The sequence below is a fragment of the Poeciliopsis prolifica genome, unplaced genomic scaffold, assembly GCF_027474105.1.
Source record: "Poeciliopsis prolifica strain line A6 unplaced genomic scaffold, Auburn_PproV2 SCAFFOLD043, whole genome shotgun sequence".
NCBI classification, from domain to species: Eukaryota; Metazoa; Chordata; class Actinopteri; order Cyprinodontiformes; family Poeciliidae; genus Poeciliopsis; species Poeciliopsis prolifica.
This window is the reverse complement of record NW_026562418.1, coordinates 4,292,103-4,308,754: the sequence shown is the minus strand read 5'-3', so window position 1 is coordinate 4,308,754 and position 16,652 is coordinate 4,292,103. Positions and strand designations below refer to the sequence as shown.

The 16,652-nt window shown below is 39.1% G+C and overlaps 1 protein-coding gene across 4 annotated transcripts in view; it reads left to right on the top strand.

The window, feature by feature from the left end:
- ptprua (protein tyrosine phosphatase receptor type Ua) overlaps positions 1-16,652 on the top strand; it is a 161,247-nt gene that overhangs the window by 77,706 nt on the left and 66,889 nt on the right. For all 4 annotated transcript variants that reach the window (XM_055055840.1, XM_055055839.1, XM_055055838.1 and 1 more), the window contains exons 4-6: positions 6,815-6,896; positions 8,923-9,038; positions 13,804-13,975. In XM_055055840.1, the coding sequence (XP_054911815.1) occupies positions 6,815-6,896; positions 8,923-9,038; positions 13,804-13,975 (370 nt within the window). The remainder of the gene's footprint in view (positions 1-6,814; positions 6,897-8,922; positions 9,039-13,803; positions 13,976-16,652) is intronic.

Genomic DNA, 16,652 nt, shown 5'->3' with positions numbered 1-16,652 from the left:
CCTACAACAAAGAAAATTGCATAATCATATCAGGCCAATGAAAGGTTATTTTCAAGACATTTCAGTCTCCCACAACATTCCAAACATTACGTACATGTACACCTAACATGAGGGGATAACAATGTGGATTTGATGAGATGTTGCTTCAAAAGCCTTCAGCCAAACTGTCTCGGCGTCTCTCTGTTGACGATAACCTTAAGATCTCCAAGGAGACTCAGAGGAGGTGACTACCTCAACACAAGCTTTCAAAAGTGAGACTATAACTTAAGGTTGTGTCTGGTTTAGGAGTGGGTTAAGAAAAAGGACTCCAACTACATTCAACAGCCTGTGAATCTTTCCCATCTTTCTGGTTCAATTTGTGTCCAGAAAGCAACATTCAGTTTTTGCAAACTTCCAGGAATCTGTAAAACAACTTTAAATCTAGACTAAAACCCATCTGGTTAGAGCTGCTGTTGAACCGTAACAAATGACCAAACCTATACTGACCAACATATTTGATGTGTATTGATGATGGCACTTGATGGAATGTATGTTTATTACTGGTTCCTCAATTGGTGACTTTATGCTGTTTCTATGATTTTATTTTATTTTTATTATTATTGTGTTTTATGATGTGAAGCATTTTGAACTGTCTCATTACTGAAAAGAGCCATACAAAAAAAACTTGATTGATTGATTGATTTACGTTGCCATCCTCCCAAGGTTGCAGTTATCAATATTGCTGGTGTACCTTTCCGGACCAAACTTTTGCTCTCAATGTTCCATTAAAATGCTCTGGAATCTGTGACCAGATTCTAATAAAGTTACACCAATCCAATAAACAGCCTGTTTAACATCATCTTCCTTTCTATGGCTCGGTGGTAGTAGCGCTGCGATCAGAAGGTTGTAGGTTTAATTCCAGCTACTTCCTGTCACGTCGATGTGTCCTGGGAAAGGCGCCTAATCCCAACTTGCATACCAATCAGAGTATTGGTGTAAAATTGTGCCTGTAGTGTGAAGCACTTTGAGTGGTCAGTATAACTGGGGAAAATAGTGGCGTATAAATTCAGTCCCAGCATTCTCCTCTCTTGTCCCCACCGACACCGAGCTCAGAGCTCGGCAAACGCCCCGCAGGGCCAGCTCCACTCCTCTCTCCAAGCCGCGCAGCCGATAAAGATCTGTGTCAGGTGCTGCCAGCCGACACATCGGCCCAAGATCTGCAGCCCCTCCCAGGCAAAGGACGCTTCAAAGGGGCAGGAGGAGAAAATGTGTGTGTGTGTGAGTGTGTGTGTGTGTGTGAGAGAGAGGGAGAATGTGCTTAAAGTGGATGAGATAAAAAAGAAAAAAAAAAGTCTGCCAGTAATCATGGAGCGCCTCAGGAGGGGCACAGGCTGCACAGATATGATGGACTGTGATCAGAGGTGTTCTTGGCCTGGAGCATTTCTTCTGAGATTGTCAAACTTCTAGTCAATACTTCAAGCTTCTTCATCACTGTTGTTAAAACTACAGGAGCCGTTTTAGATATTAATTAGAATATTTCCAAGTCTATCCAAGCGTTTAACCGTAGAGGGGATGAAATACCTCTCACATATATTGATCTGTTGAGTGGCAGTAAAAGCAAAGTGCCACTGCAGCAAAGCAAAGCAAATGTCCCATCAGTCTCTGACTTCTGGGATTGGTGATTGCCCTCACTTAATGTCCAATCGAATTGGGAGAGAGGCAGTTGAAAAAAATGGCTAAATGACAAATAAAAACCAACATTTAGTCATTTATATCCAGAGTAATCGGTTTATAGCCTTGTTTCTGCTAAGTGGCAGCTTCTGTTTTTAGTCTACAGTTTTACTTCTTATGTTTAATTATCATCTGCTCAACTTTCTCTTTTTATCTCATAAGTGTCCTTGTTTCATGTAGACTTTTACTAGGCCATTCTAACACATGCCATGAACTAAACTACAGACTGCTCAGGCTGTGTGATACTCAAAGAGAAAAAGTGCAAATGATTCATTGGAATGTAACAATAAAACTTTTTAAACCTGTAAATAATGCTTACTTGTCAGCTTCACAGACTTATTCTTTTTCAAAAGGTATGTCGCGTTTTAATATTTTTGTGCATAATTTGCACCAATATTGTTTATTTTAGCTTTTCAGAAGACATGAAACGTTCCTAACATTTCGCATTCACAGCAAACCAAAGAGTCATTTAGGCTGTCTGTGTCCTGACGTTTTTATGAGAACCACAGACACTTACAGTGGATTATTGAGGCTAGACTAACAGGTTTTGTTTAATTTTTTTATAATTTTATGATAACTCCACATCAAACTGTGGTAAAATGAGGAAATCTGAGCATCTTGTGAAATTATACCTGGTATTAGTTTTACGACTGAAGAAAAACTGTTCATCTTTTAACACATGAACATGAAGTTATTATCAGCTGCGAAACTTTAAAACGATTGTTTAAGCGAATGTCCATCAGAGGAAGAACCACAGACTTATTGAGCCATTCATATTAGATCTTGGTAACCATAAAAGCTTTTTGTCGTTATGACCTTTTACAAAAAACTTTATTCGAGCAACAGCATCTTAATTCTGCGAATAGCTACTGTTTTATGACTTTATTCTTGTATTTTTTAGAAAACAATCTCTTCTAATCTCTGCTGACACGGTCAGAAACGTCTCCATTTGTCCTCTATGGAGGTGCATACTGGCATGTTTCAGAAACATCCTTTCCTCCTCAGCTCTGTTCTGGTTCTCCTAGCTTTAACAAACAGCCTGTCATCTAATTTGAACACTGCTCCCACCTAATGACCGGAGGACTGTTTATCAGACAAGCAAGAATAAATACAATAATAAAGTTTGGCTGCTTCTTGCTCCTGGTTTTTAATAAGTGCTGACTTAAAGTACTGTTCATTTCCCACCACAAACAGGTTTTTGGATGTTGGTCAGAGTTCCAGTTTGGTCTCAGTTAACAACCATCTTTGTCGCGTTTGTGTGTCTCTTGATTGGCACGAGACAAAGTTTAAACATAGTTTTCGCTATGCATTCTTTGGACATAGACGCACACCATCATCTGTTGCTCCAATGTGAGGACATGTGAAGGAGTTGAGGAGGTGTGAATACTTTTGGATTTCCGGTGTGTTGGTTAGGTTGAGTAAATGTTTTCCCCTACAGGCCAGTTGCTTCTGCAGCGCTGCATTTCATGAGTCAAGCAGGAAGCAGCAGGAGGTGGACATTACAATCCTTACATGTTTTTTTTTTCCTTTCTCTTTTTCATGTGCGACTCCATCAATCCTCCTAACCATCTACGCTGAGAGCAGAGCTGCTTCTCTGAGGTGGATTTGTTTCTCGTGTCATTTCCTTTGGTTACCGCTGATGGCACAGAGCCCTCTTCTTGCGAGCAGGCCCCCCTGCTGCTCCCCTCGAATGAAAACTCACTTCTCCCCTCACAGATTGTTTCTTTGCCGTGTCACATGCTCACCTCCCTTCCCCCCCTTATTTTTCCTTGTGCCCATTTTTGTTAACAACAAAAGAAGAAGCTGAGAGAGATAACTGTAGAATGAAATCACCTTCAGCTGGATATGTTCGCTTGGACAAATCCATCTTTTCTGTTTGCAGAAAAAAGTTTCTTTAAGGACACTGTTGTGCAGAGGTGGGCGAAACTTTGCTGTAAAATATTTAAGATGCCATCACCCATGTGGTGGGAAATATTAATAGTGTGACTTTTTCCTCCCATCTTTCTTCCCTTGCTTTATTTTTTCTCCTTCTGGATCTTTTCATTCTGGTTATTGCCTTATGATGCAATTCTCATCTCTCCTTCTGGGATTTCTCCCAGTGAAATGAATTCCACCGCTAGAATTTCACGCCAATCAGCGAATAAAAGGACAATTCAGTTGAATTCAGTTTATTTAGCATCAATTGGTAGCAGATATCATCGCAAGGTGCTTTACAAGTTGTAGACAATGGCACAGATTTTTTGCACTGTTTTAGAATTGTAGTCTGTCTTTAGTTTTATCAATGACGGCAGAGGAAGCCATTCAGTCCCGTGTTGGCCACACTTCTAAATACCGAATTAACATCAGCCACTTCGTTCAGATCAGTTCTTCTTTCTTCGAAGTGGAGGACAGTAGCTTACAACGCCGGAAATTTCCAGTAAGTGTCTTACAAATGTCACAGCCAAACATTAGCGACTGTTTAGAATTTAAAACCTCAGCAGAGGCCACGCCTCCAGGAAGAAATTGTTTCTCTGGAGCTGAGGGTCCAGACTCTCTGGATGAAGTAAACTGTAGAACAAAGGACTGTTTTTTTTTTTTTTTTGTTTTTTAATCAGGCTAGCATCTTCTATATGTTTGCAAAAAAACACACATCTTTTGAATATGAGCACATAGAACCGAACCGTTTGTCCTACCCAGGTAGCTTCAGTATCCTGGAAATCTGACTGTAAAATTTCAGTGAGAAATAAAAATGACAAAATGTATTAACCTGTAATCTGTGACCTTGCTTAGCAGGTTCAAAAAACATAATTGAAATTGAAAAATGACCCAACCAGAATATAAAAATATCACCAAGCCACTCTAAATTAAACTTCTCTGCAATCCTAGAAAATCAATGTAAATAACAAAATGTATTTAAGGGCTTAAAAAGTGGATTCTACATCTGTCCCCTGTAATATACTGGGAAATTTTGTGCCATAACATTGCCTTGTTTATTCATAGTTCTGTATTTATCTTGTGTTTTATTGGGCAGAGATTTTACGGGCGGCCATTGTTTCTCTTCGTCAAGCAAACTGTCCAATCTGCAGTTGTGCAAGCCATGCTGGGATTGAGTTTTAGCAATTTGCATAATAGCTTAGTGTTTGCATATGCACAGGTATTGGACACTGATGCTTGTTTTTTGGCTGTGCATGTTACAAACACACACACGTGCGCACACACACACACACACCCACTTTCTCTGTGAGAGAGTGCAAATGCAGAGGAGCTTAGTGTCTCAATACAAAGCTGAGCAAATCGATGCTGGTGGGTGCATTGACGCGTGATGAATTGAGGAGTTAATCGGTTAGACGTCCCTAATGACCCAACATATGAATGAAAAATAAAAATAAATTAGTGGAAAGAAAAGCTTAGTCTGTATCCATCCACCAAAGCCTTCGGCGGTATTGATTGCCCCCTGGCACTCAGAGCCTGAAGCATGGCCAGCACTGCAAATCTCCTGGCCATCTGAGCGCACGCTCACAGGCGATGGGCTGCGGACAGATGACCGGCAGCGGTAATGTGCACACCTCATGTCAGAGGCATATACCGCTGTCATATTAGCACCTGCTAGCTCAGACAGAGCGGCTCAGTAAAACGTGAAGGCTTTCACAGGGGATGGTTTGCAATTAATCTTGGGGATCGTAGAATGACTGTGGTGCATGCTGGGAAGTCACTGTGAAGTCACTGTGAGTGTCTGTGTGCGCCCACTTAGATGAGTAAGTTCATATTTAGGCTGTGTTAAAGGATTCCTGCTGTGTTCCTCTGGGTCTAATGAAAGTACCAGCTGGAAAAGCTCGTCTAATGAAACCTGTAGTATTTATTTCTAAATCTGAATATAAGAAATGGTTCCCACATTGTATTCATTTAAAGAACACGATGTAACCAGCAACCAGAGTGTCCTCTGGAGCTTTTACGCGACAAATAAGAATGATAGTTAAGAGATCCAGCAAATTCAGATAAGTTTTGAAAAATGAATGAAAATGTTGACGCACCATCTTAGTCTTTTCCTGGTGTCAAAAGAAAGAATTACTAACAATTACGTTTGATAACCAGGTTTTGATGAATATATCAATTCAAATTGAAAACAAAAATGCTAATACATAAAACCCTCCAAATAGATGAACATCATTATGTTGAACATAATTGTCTACCTAATATAGCTGCAGCGATACACTAATGTCTCCATTCAATATAATACACGATATTCTGCTCACAATATGATATATATTATGATTTTCAACAAACTACAATTTGTTTTGATTCAATACTTTTTTAAGATTTTCTGAAAGATTTTAGAGGGAGAGAGTGATTTTGGTGACATTCTGTCACAGTTTCATAGATTGAATTAATTGAACTGAGAGTGTAATACTGGTGTAATGAATGTTGTTTTTGTTATATATTTGCTATGTTTAAATGTCGTTATGTATTTGGTTATGCAGAAAAGGAACCTTTTTTGTCCTATTCACTTATATTAGATAATGTAATTTATCTATTTCATTTCATTATTGAATCGTAACTGGTTGTTTCATTTCCTGTCATTTTTAATGAAGATGGGCAACTGGGTAAAAAATGTCATGTGTCATTTAGCTGTCATTTAATTTATGTGGATTTGACATAAGACCCAAAGTAAGATTTAATGTATTGATACTTGCGAATAAAAGAATCAATACTTTCTGAGGAAAAAAATCTATAAATATTGTAGAATCAATAAAATTACACAGCCCTATTACCTAATAGTTTTCACACAGCAAAACTTATTAAACAATAAATAATGTGTTTATGTTTGATTCAAAAATCAAGACAGATTTTAAGTGTTACTAATTTCTCACCTCTGGTTTCCCAAAACTACAGAATTGTGTCAGTGCAGTCGTGTGATCATCTTATATGATCAGAGGATTATTGATGAAACAGTTACCCATCATCTAACTGCCTCTAGACTGGATTCTTGTATTAAAGATTGTTTGAATTCAGCCAGGCTTTTATAAAGCATCTACAACTGTATTTAGCAGCAGTACAGTAGTTACTCCTTCTCTTTCAAATGTGCTTGTCAAAGTGCAATCATTTCATTTCTCCATCGTCTCCGCAGGTCATCTTTGAAGCGACTGTTTCCGAAGAGCGGCAGGGTTACATCGCCTTGGATGACACCGTGCTGCTCAACTATCCCTGTTGTAAGTAGCAGATTCCACCGTGTTCACAGCCTACCTGCTGACCCTCACTGACCCCTCTGAAGGCATCCAGCTGATCTGTCCAGAAAACTCCACATCGTCCCAGAAGTGACTACAGATCACAATGCATTCTGCCGATGGAGGAGAATACATAAGCGCATACAGCCTGTCGCTGTCAGGCTAATGGAGGTGCAGCTTCGCAGCAGGGTGCCGTCTCTTTTGTCCTGCTGAATGCCTGACCTTTTCATCCGGTCTTCAAGCTCCCAGATGGGAACTTGTAAAACTACTGCGATGCTGCAGGCGAAGGACAGCTAGGAGCTGCATAGCTGGAATTTGGTTGAACATTACACTCAGTCTTTTGCTGTGTCTCCTTCATTGTTAGGGAAATTATCTTTTCACTGTCCTTATCATAATCAGTTATGTTTGTGCCGCTGATCCAGACATGCAGAATGGATCTCTGGGAAGGTTGGTAGGAATTTCATGCTTAGGTTCCAAAGTGGTCCAAATCTCACAAAGCTCCTTTCTTGGTCCACTTTTCCCCCATCATCCCCTGATTCCAGATTGTACAGTAATAAACCACGGTGCTTATATGGATGATACTCAACTCTGCATGTCTATGTTACCGCATGACTACAGTTCCCATGTTACTGCAGATGACATTGGAAAGAGTCACATAAACAAGACGCAGTTAGTCAGCGCGGTGGACAGCAATGCTCACCTGTCACCATACATCAGTCATTACAGGGTGGCCCAGATCTGCATGCTATGCATCATAATAGTGTTCTAAAAGCTAAAGGTTGTAAAACTTATCCCACAAAAACCAATTTCTGGTGCGCACTAGTTACTTTCTCGTGCGTACCAGATCTCTCGCACAACAGAATGTTTCTTTTTTATTTTTTCATTCAGTGTCTCTTTAGGGGCTCCTGAATATACATCTACATATACATTTCTTTTATATCCTGCCAACCTGATAAATCCTTGTCTCCCTCTTCTCAACCTGTAGATATTTTTTCTAGATTCACCACTGCCCACATTGAATGTTTTTTGTCAATTGCAGGATGTCTGGATGTCAATTTGTGACCTTAAGCTTAAACAGATTTGGGTTATGAGACAGGACAATGATCCAAAGCTCACCAGCAAGTCAAACAATAAAAGAAATGGAACTTTTTGAGAAGCCCAGTCAGGCAAGACTTAAATCCAATTGAGCAATTTGGCCTGACCTTTGAAGGACTGATAATGTTCAAAATTCCTCGTAGATAGATGAATAGATAGACCTTTAATCTTAATTAAATACAATATAATGATGATCACAGATTTTTTTCCCCTTTGTCTTGTTGCATTTTTAGAAATGTGGCATAACCAAAGCTCTTCTGCTAAAAATACCAGGGTTTTGAACTGTGGCTGGTTGTGACGGCTGCCAAGATCCATTCTGACTTTTAGTGAGAACTGGCGCTTTTTTAGTTTTTGCAGCAGAAATGTAGAAAAATGTTAATGAATGATAATGTGGCATATTTATGACCTCATGAAATTCAAATATCCGTTTTCTGGCGCTCATGAAAAGCAAGACTGACGGTGAAGTATAAATCACTGAATCTTTGCTAGATAAAAAAAAAAAAAATGGAGGGACCTGAAACTTTCAAAATCGACACACTTACCGATTTATTTTTAGTTTTCAATCTAAACTCAGCCTCTCCTGCACTCTTTCCCTCTTTGGAGCGAGATGCTGTTGCACAGTGACTCAGTTTCCTGAGCTGAGGGACAGTGCTTCAAAAATCACAACAAGGTTGGTGCCACCTTGTGATTTTCTTCTTTTTTTCTTTTTTGTTTTGCCAGTGAGAGAAAAAAATAATCAAAAACAATTCCAGTATTTACCTATAAATAAAAATGGATGCAGAAGAACTTGTTCGTCGTTGTAGCAGAGCTTCTGAGTAAGCTTTCCTCCATCTTTGATTTCTGCTTAGACAGCGTCACTGAACTCCAGAAGTGCCGCGTTGATCCGTATCTTTCCTCTCTGTCTGCACTCCAACAGACAAGGTGGCCCATTTCTCTCGGCTGGGAGACGTGGAGGTGAACGCCGGGCAGAACGCCTCGTTTCAGTGTGTCGCCACGGGCAAAGTCTCTGAGACGGAGCCGTTTGTGCTCGAGGTAAGAAGACATGGATGACTGAGAGATTTCTTATCTTTATTTTTGGTTAAAATTTTGATCTTGAACAATCCTAGGAGAAAATAAATGGTGCAGATGAAAATTTCTAGGTTTCCATTTAGTTTAAAAACACAACATTCAACAACATCCCTTCAAATGTTGAATCCCAAACTATTCTGCTCCAGCATGTCTTCCTGTGCAATTCCCCTCAATTAAAATATTGCTTTACAGACAGTCAGTCTGGGTTTTCTCCTGTTCACTTGGATTCCTCGAATATAATTTCAGAACAGAAGAAACTGTTAATGATGCCATTTTCCTAAATTTCCCGTAGTTTTATCAATGGTGAATAAAGCTGTTCAGTCCATGTTGGTTACGCTTCCACATATTAAATTATCATTAACAGCTGTGTCATTCGGATCGGTGTTCTCTCTTCGCAGATGGTTGTTGACAGCGCAGAAGGTAAGCAGTAAGCATTGTAACATGGAACTGACGCGTTGCATACGTCACGGCCAAACATTAGAGATTGGGTGAACTTTAAATCTTCAACAGAGGCCACGCCTCCAGGAAGCAGTCGTTTCTCAATAGTGGAGGGTTCAGACTCCATGGACGAAGCAAGACGTAGCTCAAAAAGCTGATCTTCACCAGACTACTTCTGCTCTGATTATTTTTAGAAGACAAATTCTTTCTGTGTTAGAACCAAAAATAAGGATTTGAATCCTGACCTTGTTCTGCAAGGTCAGCATTTGTTCTGCTGACCTTGCAGAACAAACGCAAGGTCAGCAGGTCTGTTAGTGATGCTCTTCATGGGATGACTGTGACCAAACGGTTATTTTGCATCCATGATGTTGTTTTGTTGGAGATGCTGAAGGAAATCTGGATGGAGTTAGAACTGCATGTCATCAATGTGAAGCAAAGTCATACTTTCTGGTGATGTCTCAGAGTGGCAGCATATGCAGTAGAAAAATAATGACGGCAGGTTTTATGGATATGGTAAATGTCGGGTTTTGTAGCAGAGGCAACCTGGTGAACGACTGCAACACTAAACCCAAAAGACTGTTCCAGGCAGAAACGGGCCAGAACTCCAGCAACAAGGAGAAGCTAATGGAAAAATCAAGCAGTTCAGATACAACAACACCAAATACTGAGGGCATGTACGTAAGCTTCTGATTCTGTAATGAATAAATCTCTGACACGTCCAGTCTCTAATCATTTAGCAAATGGAAATAATTTAAGTGTTTCAATCTGAACTAAAACCAGAGAAGTTAGATCTGATTTAACATGTGTATCTGTGTCGTTCTTTTATTCACTGTATATAAACTTCTGGTTTCAACTTCTGATATATATATATATATATATATATATATATAACTTATTATTCCTGAGTCTCCATGGTTATGTAACCTTTTCAGAGTTAGAAGGAATTCTAACCTCCCTGAAGAGATTACAATACCATGCAGAAGAGTGAAAATGGAAGCATTTTTAGCATAATAACTTTTGGGATTTTGGACAGAAAAAGCAATTTAGAGTTTTCCTATGTACCCTACTATCAAGTTTGGCCTTTTTTAGGAGGGCTTGGATGGCTGCATGCTGGAAATAAGATGGAATAGAACCAGTGATGAGGCTGGAATTGCTTTTTTGTTTGACAAGAGGATAAACTACCTCAGAAGCATCTTTGATTATTCTGAGCGGCAAATAACCAAAGTTATTTACAGTTATTTCACTTTTCTGACTTTCTCCAAATTCAGAAGACATGAGAGTGGAGCATGCTGCAGCTGGAACTTTAAAATCTTTGAGCGTTAATTCACAGGAGCCTTGTTTAGTCCGCTTTAATCCAAATCTAGTTTGTTTGCCCTAAAATTCTGGAGACTGCTCCAAAAGCAGAAAGTGGATTACATTGCAGGGCATTCTGGGTTAATACAACCTAAACAAATGCACAAGTCAAATATATGGCACATTGCCTTTTACTGGAGACAAAGAAGAAATCTAGTAACTGATCAAATCTGATGGCTCTCCATTTTGGTTTGCATTTTGTGAAGCAGGAAGTTGTGCTCATGTCTTCTTCAGAGGTTTTTATGTCCCTTTCTTCAGTTGTTCTTGGTGCAGCGCCCCTACAGGCTGCACCAGCTGAAAACGTAACAAATGTCACAATTTTGGTCCCAAATCTATCAGGTGTGAAAACAGCCTGATATGCCATCTGTATCTGTGAGGTCAGACACTAACGTGGGATGAGAAGGCCAGGCTCTCAGTCGCCACTCTAACTTATCCCAAATGTGTTCCATCAGGTTTAGGTCAGGGTTCATGTTTATGTTCTTCCACACCAAACTCATTCAGCCATGTTGGAACAGAAAGGGGAAATCTCCAGACACAAAGGGAAGATGAAGTGAGACAATAATGCAAGTCTGTAAAGATAGGCATAATCTCTGGATATTGAAGAACATAAATCCTTTAGAGCTGAATTATTTCTAGGTTTATTAATCAGTGGAGCTGCTTAAAACTCTGGATCCATTCTCCTGTAATTGAGTATAGCATCACTAATAATCCTGCGGTATGGTTCAGATAAATGCTAAGTTTGAGAACATGATACTGTGTTTTGATCATTTCAGTGCTGCTGGGAAAAGATCCAGTTGCAGATATGAGAGGTTATTAAATTAGCGTCTTTTGCTTTAGTTCTCTGACTGGGACGGGTTTTTGGCTTACTAAAGCCGAAAGCCATTTCTCTCGTTCACCAACTGAAAATAGTTTCAATTTCCCTCGTCTGAATATGAGCTAATATTAGTCTTCAAAAACCCTTCTCTGAATGCCTCAATCCTCCTCTGGCCTTTGAAGCCTCAACATCTGAGTGCTTTTGAAATGACGGCTGCAGGGAGAAGAGGCCTCGCAAATTTCATCGCACTATCCTCCCAGTTCCAGCCTTTGTGTTTCTTTCTTGAGATTTTTTTTTTCTACAAACTCTTTTCTCACTGTGTTCGAGTGTCATTGATACATGAAAAACAAATCATCTAAAAATATTATATAAAATATTGTGGCTGGAGCAACGAATAACATGTGGGAATTGCAAACAACTGAGAGCTTTTCACCTTGATGGTAAATTGTATGTGGGCGTGTCTGTGTGTGTGTGTGTTTGCGTGCGTGCGTACATGCGTGTGTATAAGCGAAAAAAATGAAAGTGAAACAGCAGACCGTGTGTTATGCCAATGAAAACTATTATTTCCCTTGGATGTTTTAGATTTTTGTTGTGTAACAACTTAATCATGATCAGCTAAATTTTGCTTCTTTGACCAAAAATTTTTGATGTCAAAGATTTTTACAAAAATAAACCTCTATGAAATAAAAATATCTATCATAAAATAAGAAATTTTGTTTCCAATTGAGCACTAAATCTTATTGATATTCTGCTAATGTTGAAAAAACACTATTTTGCAATTGCAGTGTTTCCATTAAATAATCAACGCAGTTAAAATCACACGCAAATCAGTTTCTTTCACTAGATATTTAAAAAACAAACTGAGCCTTCATCCTCCAACCACTTCCTGTCGTCTTCTTCGTCTTTTCTGCCAGTAGTGACATCCTGCTGTTGATCATGTGACTTGTGCCATGTGACAAAATTGTTTCCATTGCTGTTGCGCGAAACACACTCATGTTAATGCAGCAAACCATATCCAAGGGAGTTTTTTTGATTGCCACGTTTCAAATAAGCAAATTAATTTTCATATCAAATAAGAAAATCATATGGTCAGTGGAAACAGCTTCTCTAGCTCACTCTCAATCATGTTGTTCAGTTTTCCTCCATTCTTTCTTCAAAACTATTCCAGATATCTCTGTCTACTCTCCTTTGTCAGCGTAGTCATGGCAACCTAGTGTCCTCTCTCCAGTCTTCTTCTTCTGTCAGCTTGTGGAAGAGACCGGATCCAAGCAGACCGACACATGGATCATATTACTTCATGTCTTGATGATGATTTAACTGAACTCAAAGGACATATTAATTCTTAATGATTTATTTTTTATGCATCCATCTCCTGACTGATACTTTTGCTGTTGTGCAACCACTTATTTTATGTTAAATATTTTTAATTGTCATTATACTGTAGAAATCAGTTGAAATCAAAGGTTGTTTAGTAATTTGTTTTTGGCAAAAAAAAAAAAAAAAAAAATCATAATTTTGCTGATCATGACTGATTTGTAAATTACTGGCACCAGTTGGCTGGACCTTTGTTGAATTAGGTCAGTCACTTTACAAGAAATGAATATTTGTGAGCAACTGTTACATCATGCACACAACATAAACATTCTCCAAACTGCATCTGATTTTCTCCTGAGTCATTCCCAGCTCAAACCTCTGGTTGTCAAGTCGATTTCCTAGTGAAAATCAGAGCGGACATTTTAAGTTCTAATCTGCTTATTGTTTGATCGAGCCGCATATATTGCATGTCCTGGCAGGAGGCTTTCTGAGCAGCAGCCGGCTCTGATTTGGTCCTGACGGGTTGAGCCGGTCGCTGGTCCGCCTGCGGCGCTGACACATCAGCATGGAGGCAGCTGAGGAGATGTCAGCTGGAAACGACGACGAGCCACGAGGCTGGAGGAGAAGCCAGCGTGGTCACCGCTGACATTTATCACATATTCATTATCTCGCCCTGCCACATAGCAGACTCTAACCACCTTTTGTTTTTGTGTGTCTCTTCAATCTGCTGTGTTCCCAGTTTTAATCATAGTGATGGGCCTTAAGTAAACATGTCCATTTCCCTCTGTGTGCTCTTTGTCGGGCTGTCAGCGGAGAAACAGCGCCGTGCTCAACACTTCCTGGCTGTCGCGGCTGAGCCACAAGCGGCTGATGGCGACGTTTCAGGTGGAGGCGCAGCGCGGCGAGCAGGACCTCTACCGCTGCATCACCCTGTCCCCCAGGGGCGCCGCCGTTTCCAACTTTGGAGAACTCATCGTCAGAGGTGAGCAAATCCTGCAATGGTGCAGAATATCTGCGGGACAAAGTGGAGGATTTCAACGGGGGAGATGCACGGCGGGAAGAAGAACAAAAAAGAGATGTGGACGCACAAACAGAAAAAAAAGAACCTGAGAAAGATGGAAACAAAAGGAAGGAGACGACAAAACTTACACAGGGATGGGAGACACGGCCAGGGGAAATATCAGTGGGGTGCAACAAAAAAACAAAACAAAAAAAAAACACTTAGTTTGAGAGGATTCTAGTTACCTAGATCACACATACGTATTCGTCTCAGATGAATATATGATCCAAACATTTGGGTCAGAATCAAATGACTGAATAGTTACACCAACAAACTACAACAACGTAAAAAGAAAAGAAAAAAAGCCTAATAACATTTCCATCTGTTGCCTCGGATCATACTGATCAGGGTTTAATTTTCTTCACCTGTGAGTTTTGCATCTTTAACAAATACATAAATGAAGTCCAAGCCGGCTCAGATTTCTCTGGCTTCCCTTTCTGTATGGATCTTATTCTATTGAGAGGGAAAGCTGATATCATTTGTATAATCCAATATATAACACTTTGTCTTATCCAAAGACAGCAACAGACTTTTTGGCATAAAAGAGACACAGTGAATTTATTTATATTCTAATTTTTAAATTGATTGACTTTTTTTTACTGGGTTTTAAATCCATGTCTTTATTCAAGAAGATGACTATGTATGCCATCCTTAGATCTGAACTTGATTCTCTGTGAAGGGAGGAAACATTTGAACTTTTTTCAATTTTCCTGGTTTTCACAATTCCGTGTATGACATGTTTGTAAAAACATAAGCTTTTTTAATGTTTTCATGATATAAAGCGCTTTGATCTGCTGTGTTGCTGAAATGTGCTGCACAAATGAGCTCGATTGACTGATGAAGTAGTTTTGCAAAGTATTGTAGTGTCAAACTTTAACTTCAAATAAATAAACCTCTTGGATCTTTCATAGCGACACAGTAGGTTCTTGTCTGATTGAGTTAGAGATGCATCAGCGGCTGATTCTAATTAAAGCACAGCTATTGTAACCGACAGGGGACAAAATGTCTTAGTTTTTAATTAACTCTATTGGTTTTATACATAGAAAACTGAAAACACACAGCTTGTCAAGTTGAGTAGATGTACGTCATAGAACGATCACGGCAGCTTTATCACAGTCTGCTGTCATTACATTGTGTTCTCTATGATAAACAGAACAATTGGAGCCATCATAGGAAATCACTGTGAGTCACTGATTTTAATGAAAATGTTTATCCTTTTTTTTCCATCTACTTTTTAAACTATTAATTTATTGTATTTACAGGATAGCCAGTCAACTTGGAAATAAAGTGTTTTTGTGTTGTTTTTTTTTTGTTTTTGGAGTTTTTTTGTACTTTTTTAACACTGCATATTTCCCATTCATGAGGATGGGACACAGAGCAAAGGGAAGTGGTAATATTTAATTATTTAATCACTTTCTATATTAAGTGAGCCACAGAGACACTTGTGGCAGCTGCAAGTCTCAGACCTCTGGTGTAGAAGATGAAGGCTGTGGTTCTGTCTGAATGTGGCTGAAGTTCAACATGCAAAACCTTCATTTTATTTTAATATTAAAGTAAAACTGTGAAGGTCTGAGAATGAAATTGATCCAAGGGACCAATTAGTTATACTTCCTGTGCCAGCGCATACCATCATAAAAAATTGATTTAGTATTATCTCTTCAGTACTGGGGTCATAAATGGGCCAGGACCAAGTCTACAGAATCATTCTACACATTCACTCCATGTTGCTTTGTGTTGTTTTGTTTCTCTCCATTTCATCTGACGTCATTTCTTCTTTCAGGAACAAAACCAGTCTTTTCATTGCTGCTTCTGTTGTTGGAGGCATTTCACAACAAAGCGCATCGCCTTCTTCAATAATGCTGAAAGGGATTTCGCAAAAATATTTTCAGTTTTTTTTTTCTCGGGGTTTAGCTCCCTCGTGTTTATTTTCTGCTTTTCTCGTGTTTCTTTATTACTTGGTTGACTCACTTTTCTGCTGAACCTGCCTTCATCCCTACACTTCCAACAAGAGTCTTTGAAATAATCAGCATTGTGATCTGATCTGAATTGTTCTGGGTTAAGGGTCGCACAGGGGTCGCCTGGGAAAGACACTTTGGATTTAAGCAGCACAATTGCTGTTTAAAAGGCCACAGTGATGATTATCTGAAGCACCGTTAAAGCTCACTGTGTGTTGGAGTAAGTACATCTAAGGGCAGAGAAATTGAACCCTTGATGATAACGATTGTTTGCTTTAAACATCGCTATGGAAACATTAACCTGACAGAGCTTGGAAATAAATTCCTCTCGTTTAAATGAGAGAATTTTATCTTTACATTATATCGAGATTGATAGCATTGATGTCATTAATTTACTGGAGATTAATAAATCTTTCTTAGAAGTCCTCGATTTGTGTTTAAGACGTCTGTATTTGATTGAGCTTGTGATAATCTGTCTTAGACAAAGAATTTTGGTTTTTCTTTACTTATATGCAGTAATCATTCAAATTGCAAATATATATAAAGTGATGAATCTCTTTTTAAGATGACTGCCAAGAAATATTGTATATTTACACAATATTCAAAAATTTGGTCATGTTTTAGTAATGTCAGTCAATCAATTT